This window comes from Crinia signifera, chromosome 1 (assembly GCF_055691185.1).
Source record: "Crinia signifera chromosome 1, ASM5569118v1, whole genome shotgun sequence".
Classification (NCBI taxonomy): Eukaryota; Metazoa; Chordata; class Amphibia; order Anura; family Myobatrachidae; genus Crinia; species Crinia signifera.
The window spans coordinates 329,248,768-329,267,946 of NC_139217.1; the positions used below are offsets into that span (position 1 = coordinate 329,248,768).

The 19,179-nt window shown below is 41.2% G+C and overlaps 1 protein-coding gene across 2 annotated transcripts in view; it reads left to right on the forward strand.

The window, feature by feature from the left end:
• SALL2 (spalt like transcription factor 2) overlaps positions 1-18,544 on the forward strand; it is a 35,066-nt gene extending 16,522 nt beyond the window's left edge. Inside the window, exons 2-3 of one of the 2 annotated variants that reach the window (XM_083144810.1) lie at positions 12,550-15,446; positions 16,144-18,544. In XM_083144810.1, the coding sequence (XP_083000936.1) occupies positions 12,550-15,446; positions 16,144-16,521 (3,275 nt within the window). In that variant the 3' untranslated portion in view covers positions 16,522-18,544. The remainder of the gene's footprint in view (positions 1-12,549; positions 15,447-16,143) is intronic. The other variant, XM_083144819.1, reaches the window with a different exon arrangement.
• The last annotated feature ends 635 nt before the right edge of the window (positions 18,545-19,179 follow it).

Genomic DNA, 19,179 nt, shown 5'->3' on the forward strand with positions numbered 1-19,179 from the left:
TATTGGAACATATATTAGGAATCATTGTTTTGAAACTAAGTAGGTTTGTCAATGGTATTTTGTGGAAACTATACAATAGGAGTATTTTCATTGACCAATACTGATTGCAATAATATTGTTTTTTAATAGATTAATTTATTCCAATCTTCAAAAAAAAGTTATTTAATGTATAATTCTTTTTGATTTCAAAGATTTTCATTGTTTTCACAAACAGAAATTTACAGGCAATATTGTCAGAAAAAAACAATGGCGGTAATAAGATGAGTATGAGAACGATGGTCTCCCCAGTTTTTATAATCTGGTATAACATGTGGGAAGAGGGTGTGACTACTAGAGTGTCCCCGCGACTAATATGGGATAACATCTTCGTAGGTAAACTTTTAAAAATTGTTGGCGCACTTCTTGCTAAACAGTAAAGATATATACATTTATATTTCAGGCGACAGACAAGACAAGGGGAATAAGGGGGCGGTAAGAAGAGAAGGGAATTGAATGTACCAGGGAGAGCATGATATGATAACAATTATGATGGGAGCAATATTATCAAATTTAAGCTGAGTGGGTTGTGTTGTATGCCGCAGTTTGAACGTCTGATGAGTATGATAAGTGTAGTGAGGTGTTATGGTGTATCTGTATGTGTGGGAGAATTTTTAATATTCTAGCCTCTAAACTCCACAAGGAGTTCCAGGTAGTTGAGGGCTGCGTTGTTACTCTTTCGGAGCAGGAACTGGAATGAGGGAGGACAGCACTTTTGATTGAAGATCCTGATCAAGAGATTTGATGAAGGGGTCCCATTTGGAAAGGAAAGATTGTGGGTCGCCATGGAGACCCAGCATCACAGTACGTCTGTCAAACAGTAGAATTTGGTAGAGTCTGCTCTTTAACTCGCTTAGGGGCGGGGCTGTGGATACTGTCCAGTGGATGAGTATCAACTTTTTCGCTAAGGTAAGTATTATAGTAAGTAGAGGTATATGTCCATTGGCGGTTGATGGGAGTGAAATTTATGCACAAACATGCTAAAGGGGCGGGTAGTAGTTGAAGAGAAAGGAGGGTGTTACTTTGCACCAATATTTCAGGACCTGAAGTAATGAAAGAATTTTGCATTTGACATTTTACATTTACAGCAATTCCCAGTAGCAAAATGGACCTCCTGTAGATAGGAGGATTGGAGTATTTTCTGTGTTTTGGCATATGTTATAAGTAGGTCATTAGGGGATTTGATTTCAGGGATAACTCGTGACCAGGCTTGGTACAATGAGTGTAGAGGAGTGTCTGGTAAGGATTGAAGAAGGCTGTCATAGACGTTACTTGTTTTATATCTATGATGGTAGAGTAGCATGAACAACGGAGTTAAAGGGTCTGGATAATCAAGAGAGAGGATGGAAGGAATCAGGGGGGCGATGTAGTGCCGTGTTTGGAGGTACATGAAGAAGTGGTTTCTTGTTAGGTCATAGCGTGATTGGAGTACAGCAAAGGGAAAGAACAAACCATTTAGTGGCTAGATCTAGGCCCTTGTGGCACTAGTCCATATATGTATTGTGGAGCAGAGATGGAGGAAAGTTAGGGTTTCCCCAGATAGGAAAAAATGTCATTTTAGGGTTCCTTTGTAGTTTCTTATTTACCTGCAACCACGCGCCATACGTGCCTTTGAAAAGGATGTGATCAAGTGTAGACGGGGGGATGAGGGATATGGGAGTGTGTAAGACGGCGCTGGGTGAAAGGGGTGAAATAGGGTTCTGTCTAGGTTCATATCGGTGTAGGTAGAATTGTTATACAACCAATCGGTGATATATCGAAAATGTATGGACCATGCGTAAAACTGGAAGTTCTCCAGTGGTGTTTAGATCTGGAAAGTTTTGAGAGAGACATTCTGGGTCTCTTGCCACACCATAATATAATAACCTGGACATGAGGCCATTCAATCTTTGAATGTCATCGATCGGTAGTATGCAGAGTAACATTTGCAAGCAGTAAAAGATTTTCGGAAATATAATGCTTTTTAACACTGCTGCTCTGCCTAATAAGGAATAAGTACATTTTGTTCAGTAGGGGTGTAAATATTATGTGGGTTACTTGTTGCCCAAGTATTTCACAGATGTCTTTTGGATGGTGAATTGGGATATAGCAGGATCTGACATGATATCATTTATTATTCTTTTTATAATCAATTGTATGTTTTTGAAATGATATAAATGATATTGGGCCTTATTTTGGTTCACTCTTTCTGACAAAATCCTTCTTAGATGGGCAAAACCATGTGCACTGCAGGTGGGGCAGATGTAACATGTGCAGAGAGAATTAGATTTGGGTGGGGTTTTACTTCAAAGTGAGATCTATATTGCAGTGTAAAAATAAAGCAGTCAGTATTTTCCCTGCACAGAAACAAAATTACTCACCCAAATCTAATTCTCTCTGCACATGTTACATCTGCCCCCTGCAGTGCACATGGTTTTGTCCATCTAAGAAGGATTTTGTCAGAAAGAATGAACCAAAATAAGGCCCATTGTGTGGTACTTTAAAACTTGTGATACATCCACTCTCTTTTTAGATACATCCCTGAGGAAGTCCTTTTCCACTTAATGCGTTGTGTGAATATATATACTAATATACCAAAAGTGGGCTAAACGTGCAGTTGGGCATTGGCATTACTAAGGGGTGTGAGCCGAGTGTCACCCTCCAAGCGATGACATAAAAATGACGTCTCTTCCTCAGTGCCAAGGGCTGAGTGCTGCACTACAACATTACGTGCAGCACCCAGCTCCAGTCACAGTGTATTAGCCATCACTGCAGGCTAATTGGTCCCCGGGTGGTTCCCAGTATCTCTAGACCCCTAACATGACAAAAACAGGGTTTTTGTCAATGAGGTCACATCCCCTACCCATAAGGCCATGCCCCCTATCTTGACTGTTCAATGGGCGGGTGTCATTAAAGGTAGGGACACTGTTGTTGCTGGGTATGCTTCAATAGAGTTACAGTACAGACAGTGAAAAGGTCGGTCCCAAATGACTGACATGCAAAAGGTCAACAGGGTGAAAAGGGTTACATGGAATAGGTAGACAATACAAAAGGGTGACAGGTTTAAAAGGGTTACATGGTGAAAAGATTGACATGAAAATGGTAAACACAAAAATGGTTGACAATGGAAAGTGTACCCTTGCCATGCTTTGAGCAAGGTGCATTGGCTTATATTACTATTCCCAATCCTAGTCCATGTGGATGGTAAATGATAAAAGTAAATGATGAAAGGGTTGGGAAAAACTTTTGTCGACATACTGTATGTGAGTTGACCATTGTTATGTCTACCTTTTTAACCTGTTGACCTTTACTACTGTTTACCGATTTCATGTAGATCTTCTGACCATATTGACCATGTCGATCCGTGCTTGCATGCGTTTCCTTCAGCAACTCCAGTTTCCTCTAAAACTATATTGGTAGGTTAATTGACTCCCAACAAAAAATTATGAAATTGGATGTGTGTGCATGTACATGTGGTAGGGAATATTGATTGTAAGCTCCACTAGGGAAGGGACTGATGTAAATGGCCAAATAATTCTGTAAACTGCTGCAGAACATGTTTGCACTATGAAATAATTAGTAATAATAATAATAATGCTTAAAAGGTCCACTATTCCAGGTCCAAAAAAGGCAGCAGCTCCTGTGTTCCACCAACATGTTTCGACATTGTCAGTCTTTGTCAAGTGACCCATAACAGACTTTTATCTCTATTCAGTATCTGGTACTTTCTAGTATGTGGTTGTGTTCCAAAGATACATCATCAATTCAATATAAAATTATACTTTCTCTTTATTATAAGATATTAATATTTTAACCACTGAAAGTGGTTCAGAATATTTTTGGGTGAATTCATAAATATCATTTTAGTGTTCTGGATATTTTGGCTTATATGCTACATCACAACTCTAAGCTGAGAGTGCGCTAAAAAAACACCTTTATTGTACTATGATTATTTTATCTAGAGGAGGAACCTGCAGTAGATGTTTTTGCACACCAACTTTATTTTACATGGAAGTTGTGCAGCTAGCTCCATAAACCTTTTTTTGCACAATAATTGACACCTGCTCCAGCCCCATGGGATCTCTCAGCCACTAGGATCTCTCAGCCGAGCCACTGATTGGCTGAGAGAGAGAGCATTCTCAGCCAATCAGAAGCCGGCCCTATCCTTTGGATTTTTTTCTGGTGAGATCGCTTAGAAAATGCCCTGAAATCGTCCCGTGTGTAGGCCCCATATGGCACCTCCAATGCCTCCTTACAATTGTGAGTACTTGAACATGGTGCAGGGAAATTGGATCTGATCCTTTCGTATGCAACCCCACGAATGCTGAGTGCTCTGCAGAATGCAATATATTTTACTACAAAAAGAAAAAATTAGCATAACCTATAAAATGAGCTAGTGTTTTCCTATTAAAGGTACAGTGCATTTAGAACAGACTTACCCCTGTCCTATGCTAACCCAATACTGCAATAACCTTATTACTATACAAGCCCATGCAGTAGCTGAGGGTACGTAATGGAGGAAGGACTGGAATATTTTAATATGCAGGTTTTCACAAACATCTACAAAGTGCCAGAGATTCCATTGTTAATTGCCTATTATATGGTACTGTGGAATATGTTGGCATCCCACAAATACATAATATTAATGCAAGGCCACACACAGTGTGGGTGAGATAAAGCCTCTCTGGCTTGTAGAGTTAGCAGCAAAGCTTGGATGGGAATTCAGGGGGGTTGGCTCCATTCTCAGCTCATTGGGTTGGGACACTTTCTTTGCATTGTCGCTGTGATGAGAGGGGGCTTTTGTGACTCACAACCTTAGTTCAGCCAGCTGCAAAATCTCTTTCCCAGGATCTGAATAGGAAAAAGCGGAGGGTATAGGAGGGGGAAGAAGCAGAGCTGGTGAGGAGGGGGAGGATTGAGTAAGGAGCGTGGAAGGGTCTACACACAGACAAAAGAGCTTCCTTAGCATATCAGTCTTGCATAGACAGGGTGAACTGCCTCACCTGATAAGCATCATAGCAACAGGCAAGGCACCCCAATTATGGCAGCTTACATTCATATAGAAGTCAGGTCTCTCTGTAGTAGTGTTCAACACACATGTGAGGAGCTGTTTATAGAGACACAATGTAATAGTCTTTTACATTTACCAGAAAAGAGAGAAGACATATTAACTTTACGCTTGTAAAAGTTTTATGACTGGTTACTGTAAGTTTTAAGTAAAAAACACAGGAAAATTACCCCCGAGAACAAGTTTAACAACTATAATCAGACATATAAACCTGGTAAGATGCAAGGCTATATATGTCTAAACCTCTCATGCTATACTGTATAGGAAATCTAACCCTATATACTGTATATGATCAAAAGTAATAAGCGAGAATTATTTTAACATTACTTTTTCCATTTGCCAGAAGTAAAGAGAACCATAGTATTCAGTCCATGGTAAAGACTCTTTTATATGTGGTTTTGTGCTGCCTCATGGGAATAATGGGGATACAGTATCTCAAGTTAACAATGTGACATGCAAGTGGGGATTCTTGGGCAAGTCAGGTATTTCCCAGAATATTAGTGTCACACAAGTGACAAGTGATCCAAGATTTTTCAGGCCATTAACTCTTTGTCACCAAAGTGATCAGCACTGTCTCCTGCTAACACTGTCGCACAACAAGAGATGAACTTTTATTGCAGGGGTGTAACCAGACATTCATAGGCCCCATAGCAAAAGTTTGTAAGGGCCCCTATTTAGCAACTGATGGTGATAAATGTATAGAGCACATATAGACTTTAAAGATGGGCCCCCTTCAGCTCTGGGCCCCATAGCAGCGGGATGCGGTCATTTGGACTACAGCATGATGGTTGACAGTCATTAGATCGACACCATTAGGTCAACATGGGAAAAGGTCGACATGGTTCTAGGTCGAAAGGTCATTAGTTCAACAGGTCATTAGTTCGACAGTGTCTAGGTAGACAGTCCAAAGGTCGACATGGGGTTTTTCACTGTTTTTTGAGTCGACATGTGCCAACAGGCGGTATTTCATGCCCTACCATCCACTAAGACGGGGTGGGAGAATAAAATAGTGTGCCGAGCGTAGCGAGGCACCGTGCCCAAAGCATTGCAAGCGCAGCTAGCGATGCGAGAGGATGCGGTGCATGTTAAACTGTGTCCATGTCGACCGTTTTGACATTCGGGTCAAAAACCAGTGGAAAACCCCATATCGACCTTTTGACTGTCGACATAGGCACTGTCAAACTAATGACCTGTCGAACTACTGATCTTTCAACCTTTTCCCATGTCGACCTTTTCTCATGTCGACCTAGACCCATGTTGACCTAATGGTGTCGGCCTAATGACTGTCAACCATCATGCTGTAGACCAAATGATCCCAACCCATAGCAGCTGAGCCCCTTGCACCTATGGTAGTTACGCCCTTGTTTTCTTGTCTGTATATTATTATTATTATTATAATTTTATTTATAAGGTGCCACAAGTGTTTCGCAGCGCCGTACAAAGGAAAAGTACAGGGAGACAAAATAGTATTACATTGCATAAATAACAAAAATAGAGTACAGGTAAAGAGCGACACAGTTCAATACAAATTACAGCTTAAATATAAGTAGTGAGGACTTGATCAATGTACTACTAGAGGCTTGAGGCCAATGATGGAGATGAGTATGCAGACAAAGATGGTCACTGAGTGTTTGAGTATGGGAGAGCTGTGAGTGACATGTGAAGAGAAGAGGGCTTTGACAACAGGAGGGAAGAGGGCCCTGCTCTGAGGAGTTTACAATCTAGTAGGAAGGGGAGACAGACAGATTACATGAGGTGCAAGCAAGTGGGCGGTGGCTTGATAGCAGGATGTAGGCAGTCAGGGGGTCAGAGAATTAGCTTCAGTGCATTTCACTGAAGAGGTGCAGCACGAGCAAAGTCCTGAACTCTAGCATGGGAAGCAGTGATCAGGGTGGAGGAGAGACCTATTAGGGAACTTTGGACTATAAGACAAGATGTTGAATTGAAAAGGTAAAATGTTATTATTACTGTAAGTGGGTTGAATATTTAGCTGAGATTTATAAAAAGTGGATATTTTATATAGACTATAATAACATATGTAATTTAGGATGTGCCAGACTGCAACACTACACAACTGCTCCCCCACACTGTCTTCCCATGCTAATGGTGTTATATAATTCCATACATTTTTATGAACACATAACTAGCAACTCAGGCGCCATTTCATTACGTAAACATGCTGGTGTTTTATGGATTCTGTGCTACATACAGTGGCGTATTTATAATGGGTGCAGTGTGCCCGGTGCACACAGGCCCCTGAGTGCTAGGGGGACCTTCACCGCACACACTGCACCATTCTTCTAATACCCCCCAAAGACCAGTGTCGGCAGCAAAAACTATGCCGAAATCGCAGTAAAAATGGCACGGTAGGCATTGCGCAGTGCAGTCTGAGTGCTCTAGTGCTCAGACTCCACAATGAATTAATGCAGAAATTGGCAGAAAAATGGTCGCCGTACCATTTTTTCTGGAGATTCACATATGCGCAGTAGGGTCTAGTACTCAGACCCTACTACACAGCCTGGAGCAAAGAAGAGGGGGCCCGGGCGGAGGAGGCTGCACACGGGCCTCCTCTCTTAAAATGCCCCTTGCATGCTCTCACGCTTAGGGTTCTCTCAGCACAAATGTAGTAGGTGAGGTTCTAAATACAGCGCATGTCAAGAAGAAAATATAAGTATTTTTGTGCATGTCCGTTTTATTCGGAGTTTGGCAGAACTTGGCTGATCTGTTTTTCTGTGACCTAGGACACTCCGGGTGGGAACTGGGTGGTGACAATGCAATTACAGATAACCACCATGTATGTTTCATGAATGTGTCATGTGAGGAGGTCATTATCATATTCCTACTAGTTTCGATGTGTATGGGAAGAGAAACTAGTTTCTAGCGTATCTCCTGCAATTGCATGTCTTTTGTGCAATCACTTATCCTAAAGACGACAGTTGCATCGGCCAGGGTAAAATCAATAAAAAGTACAGGTTTTCATTTGCAGATGACCAAACCTTTTCCCCACATTAGTTGTATGGATTCTAGCATTAAGTTTGATATAACTCCTCCTTTAAGACATAATAAGTTGATAACAGATAATTATATAGAAACACAGATCAGTGATTTTTTTTTTTTATGTAATTTTTTCTATGGCCACTGTACCCCACTATATCGCATGGCATCGCATCGCATGTCCTGCAAAATCGCATGCGATCGCATGCAAATTTATAGGGTGTGCGATGCAATAACATTAGGCATACAATAATGTGATTGTATGTCCCAAAAATAGGTTTAACGCACCCCCCCCCCCACACTATCCACGCCACCCCAAAGCGTGGCGAGCTCAGCGAGCAGCGGCGGAACGCGTCCTCCGACTTTTTCATTACCCCACTATTCACATTGGCGTAGAGTTGATTTCATATAGTGTGACGAGCGCAGCGAGCCACCGAGCCCGAAGCGTGGCGAGGGGACGCGGATTACTTTACATGTATTCCGTGTCCCCTCGCAGTACTCGCTGCGCTCGCCACACTATATAAAATCAACTCCACGCCGACATGGATAGTGGGGTAATGAAAAAGTCGGAGGACACGTTCCGCCAACCATCGCGGCGCTCGCCACGCTTCGGGGTGGTGTGGATAGTGAGGGGGTGCGTTACACCTATTTTTCGGGCATACAATCATATTATTGTATACCTAATGGCATGGCATAGCACCCCAGAATTTTTTTTATGCAGTATAGCCCTCTACGCAATTAACGTAGTGGGCGCCGTGCTAGGAAACAAGTACCATAATTTTTATTATATTTTGTGCCATGGGTTGAATAAGACATACTGTAATAGGGATGCCAATCCTGGGGCAATTTTTCAATCCCTGTATCCGGGATTGAGAAATGCTCAATCCTGAGATTCCCGAGATCCTGGGATTCTCCTCGGGCCGGCTGGATTCACATCCCGGTAATTTTAAGGCCAAATCCCAGGATCCAAATCCCACGATTTTCCACCTTAATTCTCTGCAGTGTAACAGTTATCACCCCCTGAGCCTCTACCAAGATTTGTGGGGAACTAGTGTTCTTGCTCAGAACATTAAAATGTTTCATTACATTCTGAAGCAGTCCTTATACTGTTTAATATATGTATATGTTATATATGTTATATATTTCTAGCTTTGACATCCATAACACCAACCCCCCAACCTCGATTTCGAATCAGTTTTGCTTATATAAGCAAAATCGAATAGACAAATAGATAAAATCGAACCGTGTGTCTATTAGTCTTTGCACATTCAGCCACATGGTTGATGCAGCTGCGGTCGCTTCTGTATCCACCTCTGAATCAGACCACTGCCTCCTACAATTGAACAATCAGAACACATTCTAAATTATTCTGTGCTGCAGTTAGCATACCAAAAACCTGATTACCCACATTATGCTTTTCCCTAATGTATTCAACATTGTTGGCTGAACAAAGAAGTATATGTTGACCGGACAAAAAAAGCCCTCTGACACCAGTAAAATTCAATATATACTGTAAATGTCTGAGAATTGATTATTTATTTTATTGTTTCTAAATACTGCTTGAATCAGTCAGTGATAAAGTATGGGTATATTATATTATGTTTGTAGGAAATTTAAGAATTGTCATGTGCGTCAAATGTGAGACATTCCAATGCACCTGGAAAAATCAACTGTACACATTGGGGTCATTTTAATTAATTATTGCAGAGCACAGTGAGTGGGAGGAATGGGTCATAAGACGATTGGGAGCTGAAAGTATTGGATTGTGGCATCTGTCATGTGGTACTTCACTCCTCTCATCAGAGTTACCTACTCATTAAAACACTCTGGGTCTCATTTATAAACTAGTGATAAAACTTGTGAGTGATAAAACTCATTGTGTATGATAAATGGTGATCCAGCCAATAAGTTGGAGAACCATTTATCAAACGGTTTCAGTACTAAATCCTGACCACCGAAATCACAACAAGCCCTTTGTGGGCTCGCTGCACTTGCCACGCAGCAGGCCCGGTGCCTCGCTACGCTCGGCACACTATTTTATTCTCCCTCTGTGGGTGTCGTGAACACCCATAGAGGGACAAAGTGCCGGGATTTTGGTGGTCGGGATTTCGGCGGTCGGGATTCCGGCGTATGTATTTTGACTGCCGGGATTCCGACCGCCGGGATTTTAACTCCATCCGTATCAAACTAAGGGCCTGATTCTGTAAGGTTCGTAAAGAGACAAATTCAGGGGTTTATTCTAGTTCATTCTTTCTGCCAAAATCCTTCTTAGATGGACAAAACCATGTGCACTGCAGGGGGGCAGATGTAACATGTGCAGAGAGAATTAGATTTGGGTGAGTTATTTTGTTTCTGTGCAGGGAAAATACTGACTGCATGATTTTACACTTCAATATAGATCTCACTTTGAAGAAAAACCCCACCCAAATCTAATTCTCTCTGCACAAGTTACATCTGCCCCACCCGCAGTGCACATGGTTTTGTCCATCTAAGAAGGATTTTGTCAGAAAGAATGGACTAGAATAACCCCCTCAGTCCGGGGGTCGATGTTGAGTATTATCATTCACAACGAGTTTTATCACTTGTGAAAATACTAAAGTGTAATCTGATTACTGCTTAGTATTTTATATATGTCTGATGTTTTTATGTTTGTTTTTATATATTGATATTGTGAAGAACCGGTTGTTCATGTGATACATCATCTAACATTCATACTATTGAAAAATAAAACCTTATTTGGTATAACATTTATAGGGCCCGATTCTGATCGCTTTGGTCCCCGGCGTCTTCGCAATGGGGACCAATGTTTTAGCACTGCACATGCACATACTCGCTTATGCGCATGTGCAAGGCTTCTGTGCGGGCACCTTCAGAGACTTGCAACATCTCCATGGTGCTAGCACAGGGGTATATGGAGGTGGGTGGGATGCACTCAGGAAAACACTGGGCATCCCCATGCAAACACAGGCGGGAACAGGACGTCAGCTGCCCACCCTTTTCTTGGACCCGGACGTGGCAAGAGTAAGTCAGCCCAGACTGATTTAGATATGCAAGCATGGTAGAAATCCTTCGATGGTTGCCAATCATCAAATGATTTCGGCCTTGCACATTACCATGCGAATGGGTGTTTATGCAATACATCCATTCGCAAAGTGGATGGGATATTCGCTGGACGACGGGGGCGGGCGATGTTAAAAGGCTCGCTAAGCAGCAAAATAATGCTGATTAGTGAGCCAACCAGAATGACCCCATAGTGTGTATTTAGATATCAGACTCCAGAGTGATTTTTAATAACAGCGCAAAACTCTCCAAATTCTGTGTTTGTTTTTTTATATACAAGAGCCAGTATATAAAGTGTATGTTCCTTAGCATACAGGAGGGTAATAGTTTGCTACTTGATTTATTGATATATTACATTATTGGTTAATTATTGTAATTAAAAGCACCTGGACCTTTTTTGTTTGTTTTTTATACTTGGAGAAAGAATAGCAATCTCTCACAGAAGTCCCTCCCATTTTAATTCATTTCAAAAAAGACAGATTGAGGTTTTATGAGTTTGTACACCAACATCACAAAGATAGTTACGTCTCTTGATTTCCTGATGTAATTTCAGTTAGTTTTCTATTTTGTTCTTATAAAAATAGAGACCGTTGTATTAGAATCTGTCAAATTGGGGGACTGTGCATAAAGGTACAAGTTCTGTTGACCTTCTGTTTCATGCACATATTATAAGAAAGTGGCACAAAGCCAGGAGTTGGATCATACATTGAACCACTGGCAGAAGACTTTGCCAATAACATACACGCATATGTTATGTACATGAATTCAATAATATAGAAGATGAAAGCAAATTCCAAAAAGCAGTTACTTGGTACTGTGTACGCTCTCTTCCCAAGCTGTGTCTCAAAGCCCTGGTACCCCCCAGCTAATTCAACAAGTTTAATTAAGCTCGAAGAACCCGGGAGTAAATTAGCCAGAACAAGGGACAGTTACCATGAAAGCATTACCATATCAATGCTTGGAAGTCGGTCCCCTTGGCTCTTGTGTGAATACAAATCAATTACCAGGAGCTGTGAAGCTGGCTTTTCTCTCCGGAGTATTAATGCTTGACAAAAGCCGGGATACAAAGAGAGTCCTGTTAAATGAAGAAAGAGTGTGTGTGTGTGTGTTTGTGTGGGGGCAGAGGAAAATAGAAATGGGGGTTTCGTGTTAAAATTAAGATGACTGATATTGTAAGTTAACCTGAATTGTGAATATTATGTAAAGTAAATGGTTTCCCTAAATATATCATGTACATATTCCAAGTAACAGCAGGACAAAAATTCTGTGTAAACAGAAAGGTGTAAGATTCACAGACTATTAAAAATATCTACTTTTTAAATTGTGGGAAAACTCTTTTTCAAAACCAGTTTGAGAATCTGTACCGTATGCTACTTGGTCCAATGTAATTTTTTAATATGATCTTTTCACAGGTGACACAGGTGAAGAAGTTCAGGTATGCAGGAAATGCTGTGCACAGTTTGATGAACCTTCTGATTTCACCAAACACAAGGAATGCTGTCCACTTGACAACCAAGTTGTTGTGATTGTGGAGAACCAAGTGGAATCTAATACAAAGAGCAAGCGACCTAGCATCAGTGAGGAGTCTCGTTCACAGCCTAGTTCTCCAGAAAGTTTTGGATCAGAAAATAAAATAATGGTGACTGAACAGTGCGACAGAGGAACAAGTTCTATGGCCTCTTTGAGACAAGAAATGGACAAGAAGGGAGTTGGCCCATCTCAGCGCTTCCTAATACCCAATGGAGGATTGATTATGGAAGGGATGGCAGGACCAAAGGTGGGCTTGGCTCCAATGAGTCAGGAAGCTGTTCCTGGGGGTCAGACAGCTTCAGCTCCCATAAACATTCCCATGATCTTGGAAGAACTCAGAGTTCTCCAGCAAAGGCAGATACGCCAGATGCAAATAACAGAGCAAATATGTCAACAGGTACTAATGCTTGGATCTCTATCCATGACTACTCCTACTACAACAACATCCTCACCAGAAAGAACAAGTAGCACCAGACCTTTACCTGTTTTCAGTCCATCAAAATCATCTGAATGTGGGCCTGAATCAGCAAAAACATTCTGCAGAGATGAAACATCCAAACAGACTTTTCTTCATCTCTACAATCATATGGGGCAAACATTTGGAGCCAGAACCATTCCCAGTATGAAGGACAAAGTGATGAGTGGGTTTGGTGACAAGACAGTTTCAGGGCAAGCTTCACTTCCAAGCTCACCATCAAGCCAACTTATTTCTCCACATGCAATTTTTCCACCAGGTTTACCTACTTTGCCAGCTGGATTATTTTTAGGGGCAAGAGTACTGGAGAATGCCCCAAGCCTTTTAAAGCAGAAAAACACTGATTCCCTTCGTGGAGAAAGTCAGCAGGAAAGGGCATCAGGAAAGCACAAATGTCGTTTCTGTGCAAAAGTTTTTGGCAGTGACAGTGCCCTGCAAATCCACTTGCGCTCTCACACTGGTGAAAGACCGTACAAATGCAACATATGTGGAAATCGCTTTACTACCAGAGGCAATCTGAAAGTGCACTTTCATCGGCATCGGGAAAAGTACCCTCATATACAAATGAACCCACATCCTGTTCCTGAACATTTGGACTATGTTTTGACTAGTACAGGACTACCTTATGGCATGTCAGTACCTCCAGAGAAGGCAGAAGAAGAGACAATAGAAAAGAAGCCAGTAATACCTCCAATAATGGCCACAGAGGGCTTAAATCTATTCTCAAGCTCAGGTACTCAAGGACTACAGTCAATTAACAAACTAGTACTTATGAAAGGTGATGATGGCTCTGGTGGACTAAAGGCTCCCAATGTTTGTGCAAAAACCAAGTCAGATGAAAATACCCCTCCAGTTGAAAGGGCAGGGACTGGCGGAGCTGATGTTACTGGAAGGATGCAACTTAGCAAGCTTGTTACCTCTCTTCCAAGTTGGGCATTGTTAGCCAGTCACTTTAAATCTGGAAACTTCCCTTTTTCATATGCTGTAGAACCACTGGGATATTCGGAGACGTCAAAACTCCAACAATTGGTAGAAAAAATAGACAAGCAAGCAACTGTGCCTAACCAGTGTGTCATCTGCTTAAGAGTGTTAAGTTGTCCCAGGGCACTTAGACTTCATTATAACCAACATGGTGGGGAAAGGCCATTCAAGTGTAAGATATGTGGGCGTGCCTTCTCAACAAAAGGCAATTTGAAAGCTCACTTTGTAGGCCATAAATCCAGTTTATCATCAAAGCCTCAAAATTCATGTCCAATTTGCCAGAAAAAGTTTACCAATGCGGTTACTCTCCAGCAGCATATAAGGATGCATCTCGGCGGCCAGATACCAAATGGAGATATTCCCCATGGAGGTGGCACCAAAACAGATTCCATAGAAGAGAAGACTACTCCAGACTATTCAGATGAGATTAGCACAGATGAAGACTCTTTGGATGCCAGTGAATCAGAGAGTGAAAAAGCAGCATTAGTAGAGTCAGAGATATCAAGCATGGATGATGATGCTGCTGCCTCTGCTGTGAAGAAGAAGGATGAGAATAGCACAACTGCCCTTCCCACTGTTCAACATGTTCCATTTGCAGCCACTGAAGTAGTTACACCATCAGAACCCAGTATAACCACTAACCCAGCTTCTGAAGAAGCTCTGCAAAAAGAAATCAGTGATCCTTTAAGTAATGAAGATGATAAAACAGACATAAACCAGTTTTCTGAAAATGAACAACTTCAAGTTCAAACCAATACAGAAAGTAAGCAAGAACCAGAGACAGATATGAGCAACATACCAGAAGGAAGCCCAAGTAAAGAAGAAGCCCACATCTGTGACCTATGTTCTGAAAAACTGCCCAGTATGGAGTCTCTGGAAGAACACAAGAAATGCCACACCAAAGATGGGCTGTTCCATTGCTTGGTTTGCAAGCAGAGCTTCCTGGAGGCATCCATACTGACGAAGCATGTGCTTCATGCACACCAGGTGAGACAAAATTTCCCTCCTCAGCCAGTCAGCAGTCCCAAACACCCAATTGCAGACTTGCCAACTCCAGCCCACACATTTCTGGTGAGCGCAGTGAAGAGTGAAGTGTTAAGCCCACCCCAGACATTGGCACTGGTCCAGCTTCCTCGGCTGCCGGTGCCTTCTTCCCTGTCCCCTCCTTTGAGACGCAGCCCTAAGCAGCATCTGTGCGTAGTATGTAAGAAGACGTTCTCCTCGGCCAGTGCTTTGCAGATTCATGAGAGGACACATACAGGAGAGAAGCCTTTTTCCTGCAATATGTGTGGAAGGGCGTTCACCACACGAGGGAACCTAAAGGTAGGCTCTCCATGTAAATTAACTATTCAGTGAAATACAAGTCTTGTGAGAATCACTGAACTATAGTAACAGCACTAAGCAACCATACAGCACATAGAAGAAGTGTTCAGATAACCTTCCTTAAAATCAAAGTATATTATATCATATTTACCAGCATTCCAAACAGCAAACAGCATTTACATTAATCATAATATTTGTATATACTTTCCCAATTAATCACCATGAAATTTACTGTTTTCCTGCTGGAAGAGACTTCAAGGAAATGTCATCTGTTGCTCTCAATACCCAATGGGTACTGATTCTGTCAAACATGGGGTTTCCAAGGCATCAGTTTTCCTAAATAGAAGTGGTTTATTTATACTTTCTCCCTAAGAAACTTTCTCCCTTTTTCATTATTTCAGTGGCACTACACATTTTCCTGATAACCTGATTAGACTCCTAATACAAATGTCAATTAAAAAATGGAGTAGAAATGTAAATTGCATCCTCTATATAAAGTGTACGGTTAAATGGATCCCTCTATGTGCCCTGCATTAGTGTATGTAATTTCTCACTTATTTGAGAGAACATCTGTACTGCCATGGCTTGTATTTGAGTATTTATGTTTTAAAACATTTAGACTTTACTCAATATAGGCAATCAAAACAGGCTAACTGTTAATATTGTAATGTTCGTTACCCTCTCTTTTTATCTGTAGGTCCACATGAGTACTCATGTATGGAATAATAGCACATCCAGAAGAGGAAGACGTCTCTCTCTGGATAACCTTGGTCCTTTGCTCTCAGGAACCCCAGTGAGGCTGCAGGATTTCCTTTCTAGAGATATCCCTACACAACTGGTTGGAGTTAGCCCATTATCATTTTGGAACCAATACACTGCTTATCTCACAAGTGGCCCTCCGCCATCTAATGTTAACATTACATCTACAGGTGCTGTCATCCCACCTCCTGTTCCGATTGGCTTGCAGACAGCTAAAGTTGGGCACACCCCCACTGGAGCACTAATTGAAGTCAAGGAAAAGAAATCAAGTGTAACAGAAGCATTATATGAGAGTCCAGTAAAGGAAGAAAAATAGACTAGTGCTTATAAAACTTACAGAATAGAGAATGACTGCTGTTTCAATATTACTGAGTCTACTCTCTATATAAATAATAACTCCCTTATCAACTATGGAGTTAAAGACTTACTTAGGGAGTGCGTTTTCTCCTGACATATGACTAAAGTAGTTGCACTGTTTTCTAATAGTTTTCAAATTCTGAAAATCCAATAAAGTCTCAATGAGATATGGAAAAAGGGCTTATAATTAGTAATCCCAAATGTCCAAGTTTACCAGGGACTGTCCTGGTTTTTGACACATTAAAAGCTAAATGTCAGAAATGTTTTTCCTTTAGAAATCACATTAAACAATAATTAAGTGGGTCATTGGATACCTATTCCTAGCGTGGAATACTCAAAATAGATATTGAAAAGTAATTGTGGAGCAGTTTGCCATTTTACATGGCTGTATAGATTATTTTTCTGATAAAGTGGCCTCTAGTTATTGAGATAGGAGCATATATTCTGTAATACTATCGACTACTGAGGTATGCAACGGCAAATATTACACATGCACTGGAAACACCTTATTATATTCTGAAGGAAACAAGTGTGGAAAACTTTCTAAAGAATGAATAGCATCTGTGCAAAGCTCCAACACGGTTCAGGGATTTGAACACTAGAATAAACCATTGTTTTAATGCAGATGAAGGAGATTTAAATGGTTGATCTGCCTTGGAAGCTCTAACACAATCTAATACAGGTTGAGTGTCCCTTATCCAAAATGCTCGGGACCAGAAGAATTTGGGATAATGGATTATTCCGTATTTCAGAATATTTTTATATTTCAATGATGTATCTTGAGGTATCTTGCATTTATGTTGTACAAACACAACAAACGCATGAAATACACACAAATATATTTTATTTGTGCATAAAACAAGGTTTCAAAACATGAAACAAAGTTTTTGTACTATCTCAGATACTGAATTTAATGGCAAGTAATCATTTTCTTGCACATATTTAGTGCCAGTTACATATCATGTCCTCAGTAGTGCTGTTACAGATATCCCCACTTTCTGGAATGTATGGTTTTCGGAACAATTTAGATAACGGATATTGGATAAGGGATTCTCAACCTGTAATTATAACTGATACATGACAATGTTTAGGAAGCAAGGTGAGAAAATGAACCACTGAGCACAAAAAGTTTCAAACACAGGGGTCCATTTACTAAGCCTTGGACATAGAAAAAACAGCCAATCAGCTCCTAACTGCCATGTGACAGTTAAGATCCATACACACTGGGCGATTATGCCCAGTATGTATGGACAGCGATGACCACTGTCATCACTGGGGGGAAAGCCGCTCAGGGGCTGTCAGCTGGGCCGGACAGCTTTGCATAGCGCAGCGTCCACAAAGCCGCTTATCTGCTGGTAATACAAGCAAATCAACGCTCATCGCCGGGCCGTACACACTGGTGTTCGGTGTTTTGAAGCGGCTTTCAGCTCAAAATCGCCCAGTGTGTATGGGCCTTTAGGCACTGTTTGGCTAGTACTTTATCTCTGTCCACTCCATCCAAGGTTTAGTAAATAGACTCCACAGTAACTTAAGTTCTGACAAACTGTTGAAAACTTTACAACTGCATGTGTGAAAGCGTTACCATGTTTTTCAGAAGGGAACAGCTCATATTGTTGCTATATAAATGCTTTGGGACAGACTTCAGTCAACAGATACATTTTGTTAGAGACTTAGTAGAAATAAAGAATTAATTCTGTTTTTAATTAGTGCATATGCTGATTTTTGCTATGAATAACTATACTCATACTTCCAAACTTTCTATATCCATGGTGTCAAGGCACCGATTTACAAACCGCTACCTGCTGTACCCTCTTTTGTTGCTTTATTAAACTTTTAGGGAATATACTCACAAGATGTTGGTTCTGTTAGGACTACAGTAAGCAGAATTTACAAGCGAGTAGCTTATTGCTAAAATAGTTTCCATATGAAATGTTTTCTCTTAATAAAAGTAATCTCTTTAATAAAACAGATTGACAATTTTATTCTAATGCTTTATATGTTTGCAACATACTTGCCAGCTTTTGAAGAACCTCATGCTTGGCAGTCATGGAGTGGGTAGAAATCACAGAGTGTCATCATGGCCCTTCCCCAATACACAGTATTGTACATTGGTGAAGGGGGCAAAATTACAAAATGAATGTGAATTGCATCATTAAACCCCCAGGTCACCCACTTCAGACTGAAACACTCTCTCAGGAGTTTGTGAGAGCCTCCAAAATGTAGATCTCTCCCAGATATTCAAGGAGCATGTTTATGCTTCGCAATAGGGGGCATTGATGAAAACTGGTGCTCGGGTAACTGCAAAATGGTACTTTTACCCATATCAACCAACCAGTGTATTGGTTTATATGGGTAGTACAGAAAATAAATAAAGGCAAATATTGTTATAAATGAATGGCACTGTTTTACCTTCATAAATGACACATGATATGTATTCCTGTCTAGTGGCTGCATCGGTTTAGGTGACACCTGGTGCAGCCAAAAGCCTCCCACTCAGAAATGAGTAGGGGGCATGGCCTCCTCTAAATACCCCACTACAGGCGGTGTGGCCTCATGAAAAGTCCCAGAATACCTCACTACTGGTGCGGCCAGCGTCCCTGGAGATATTGCACTACCC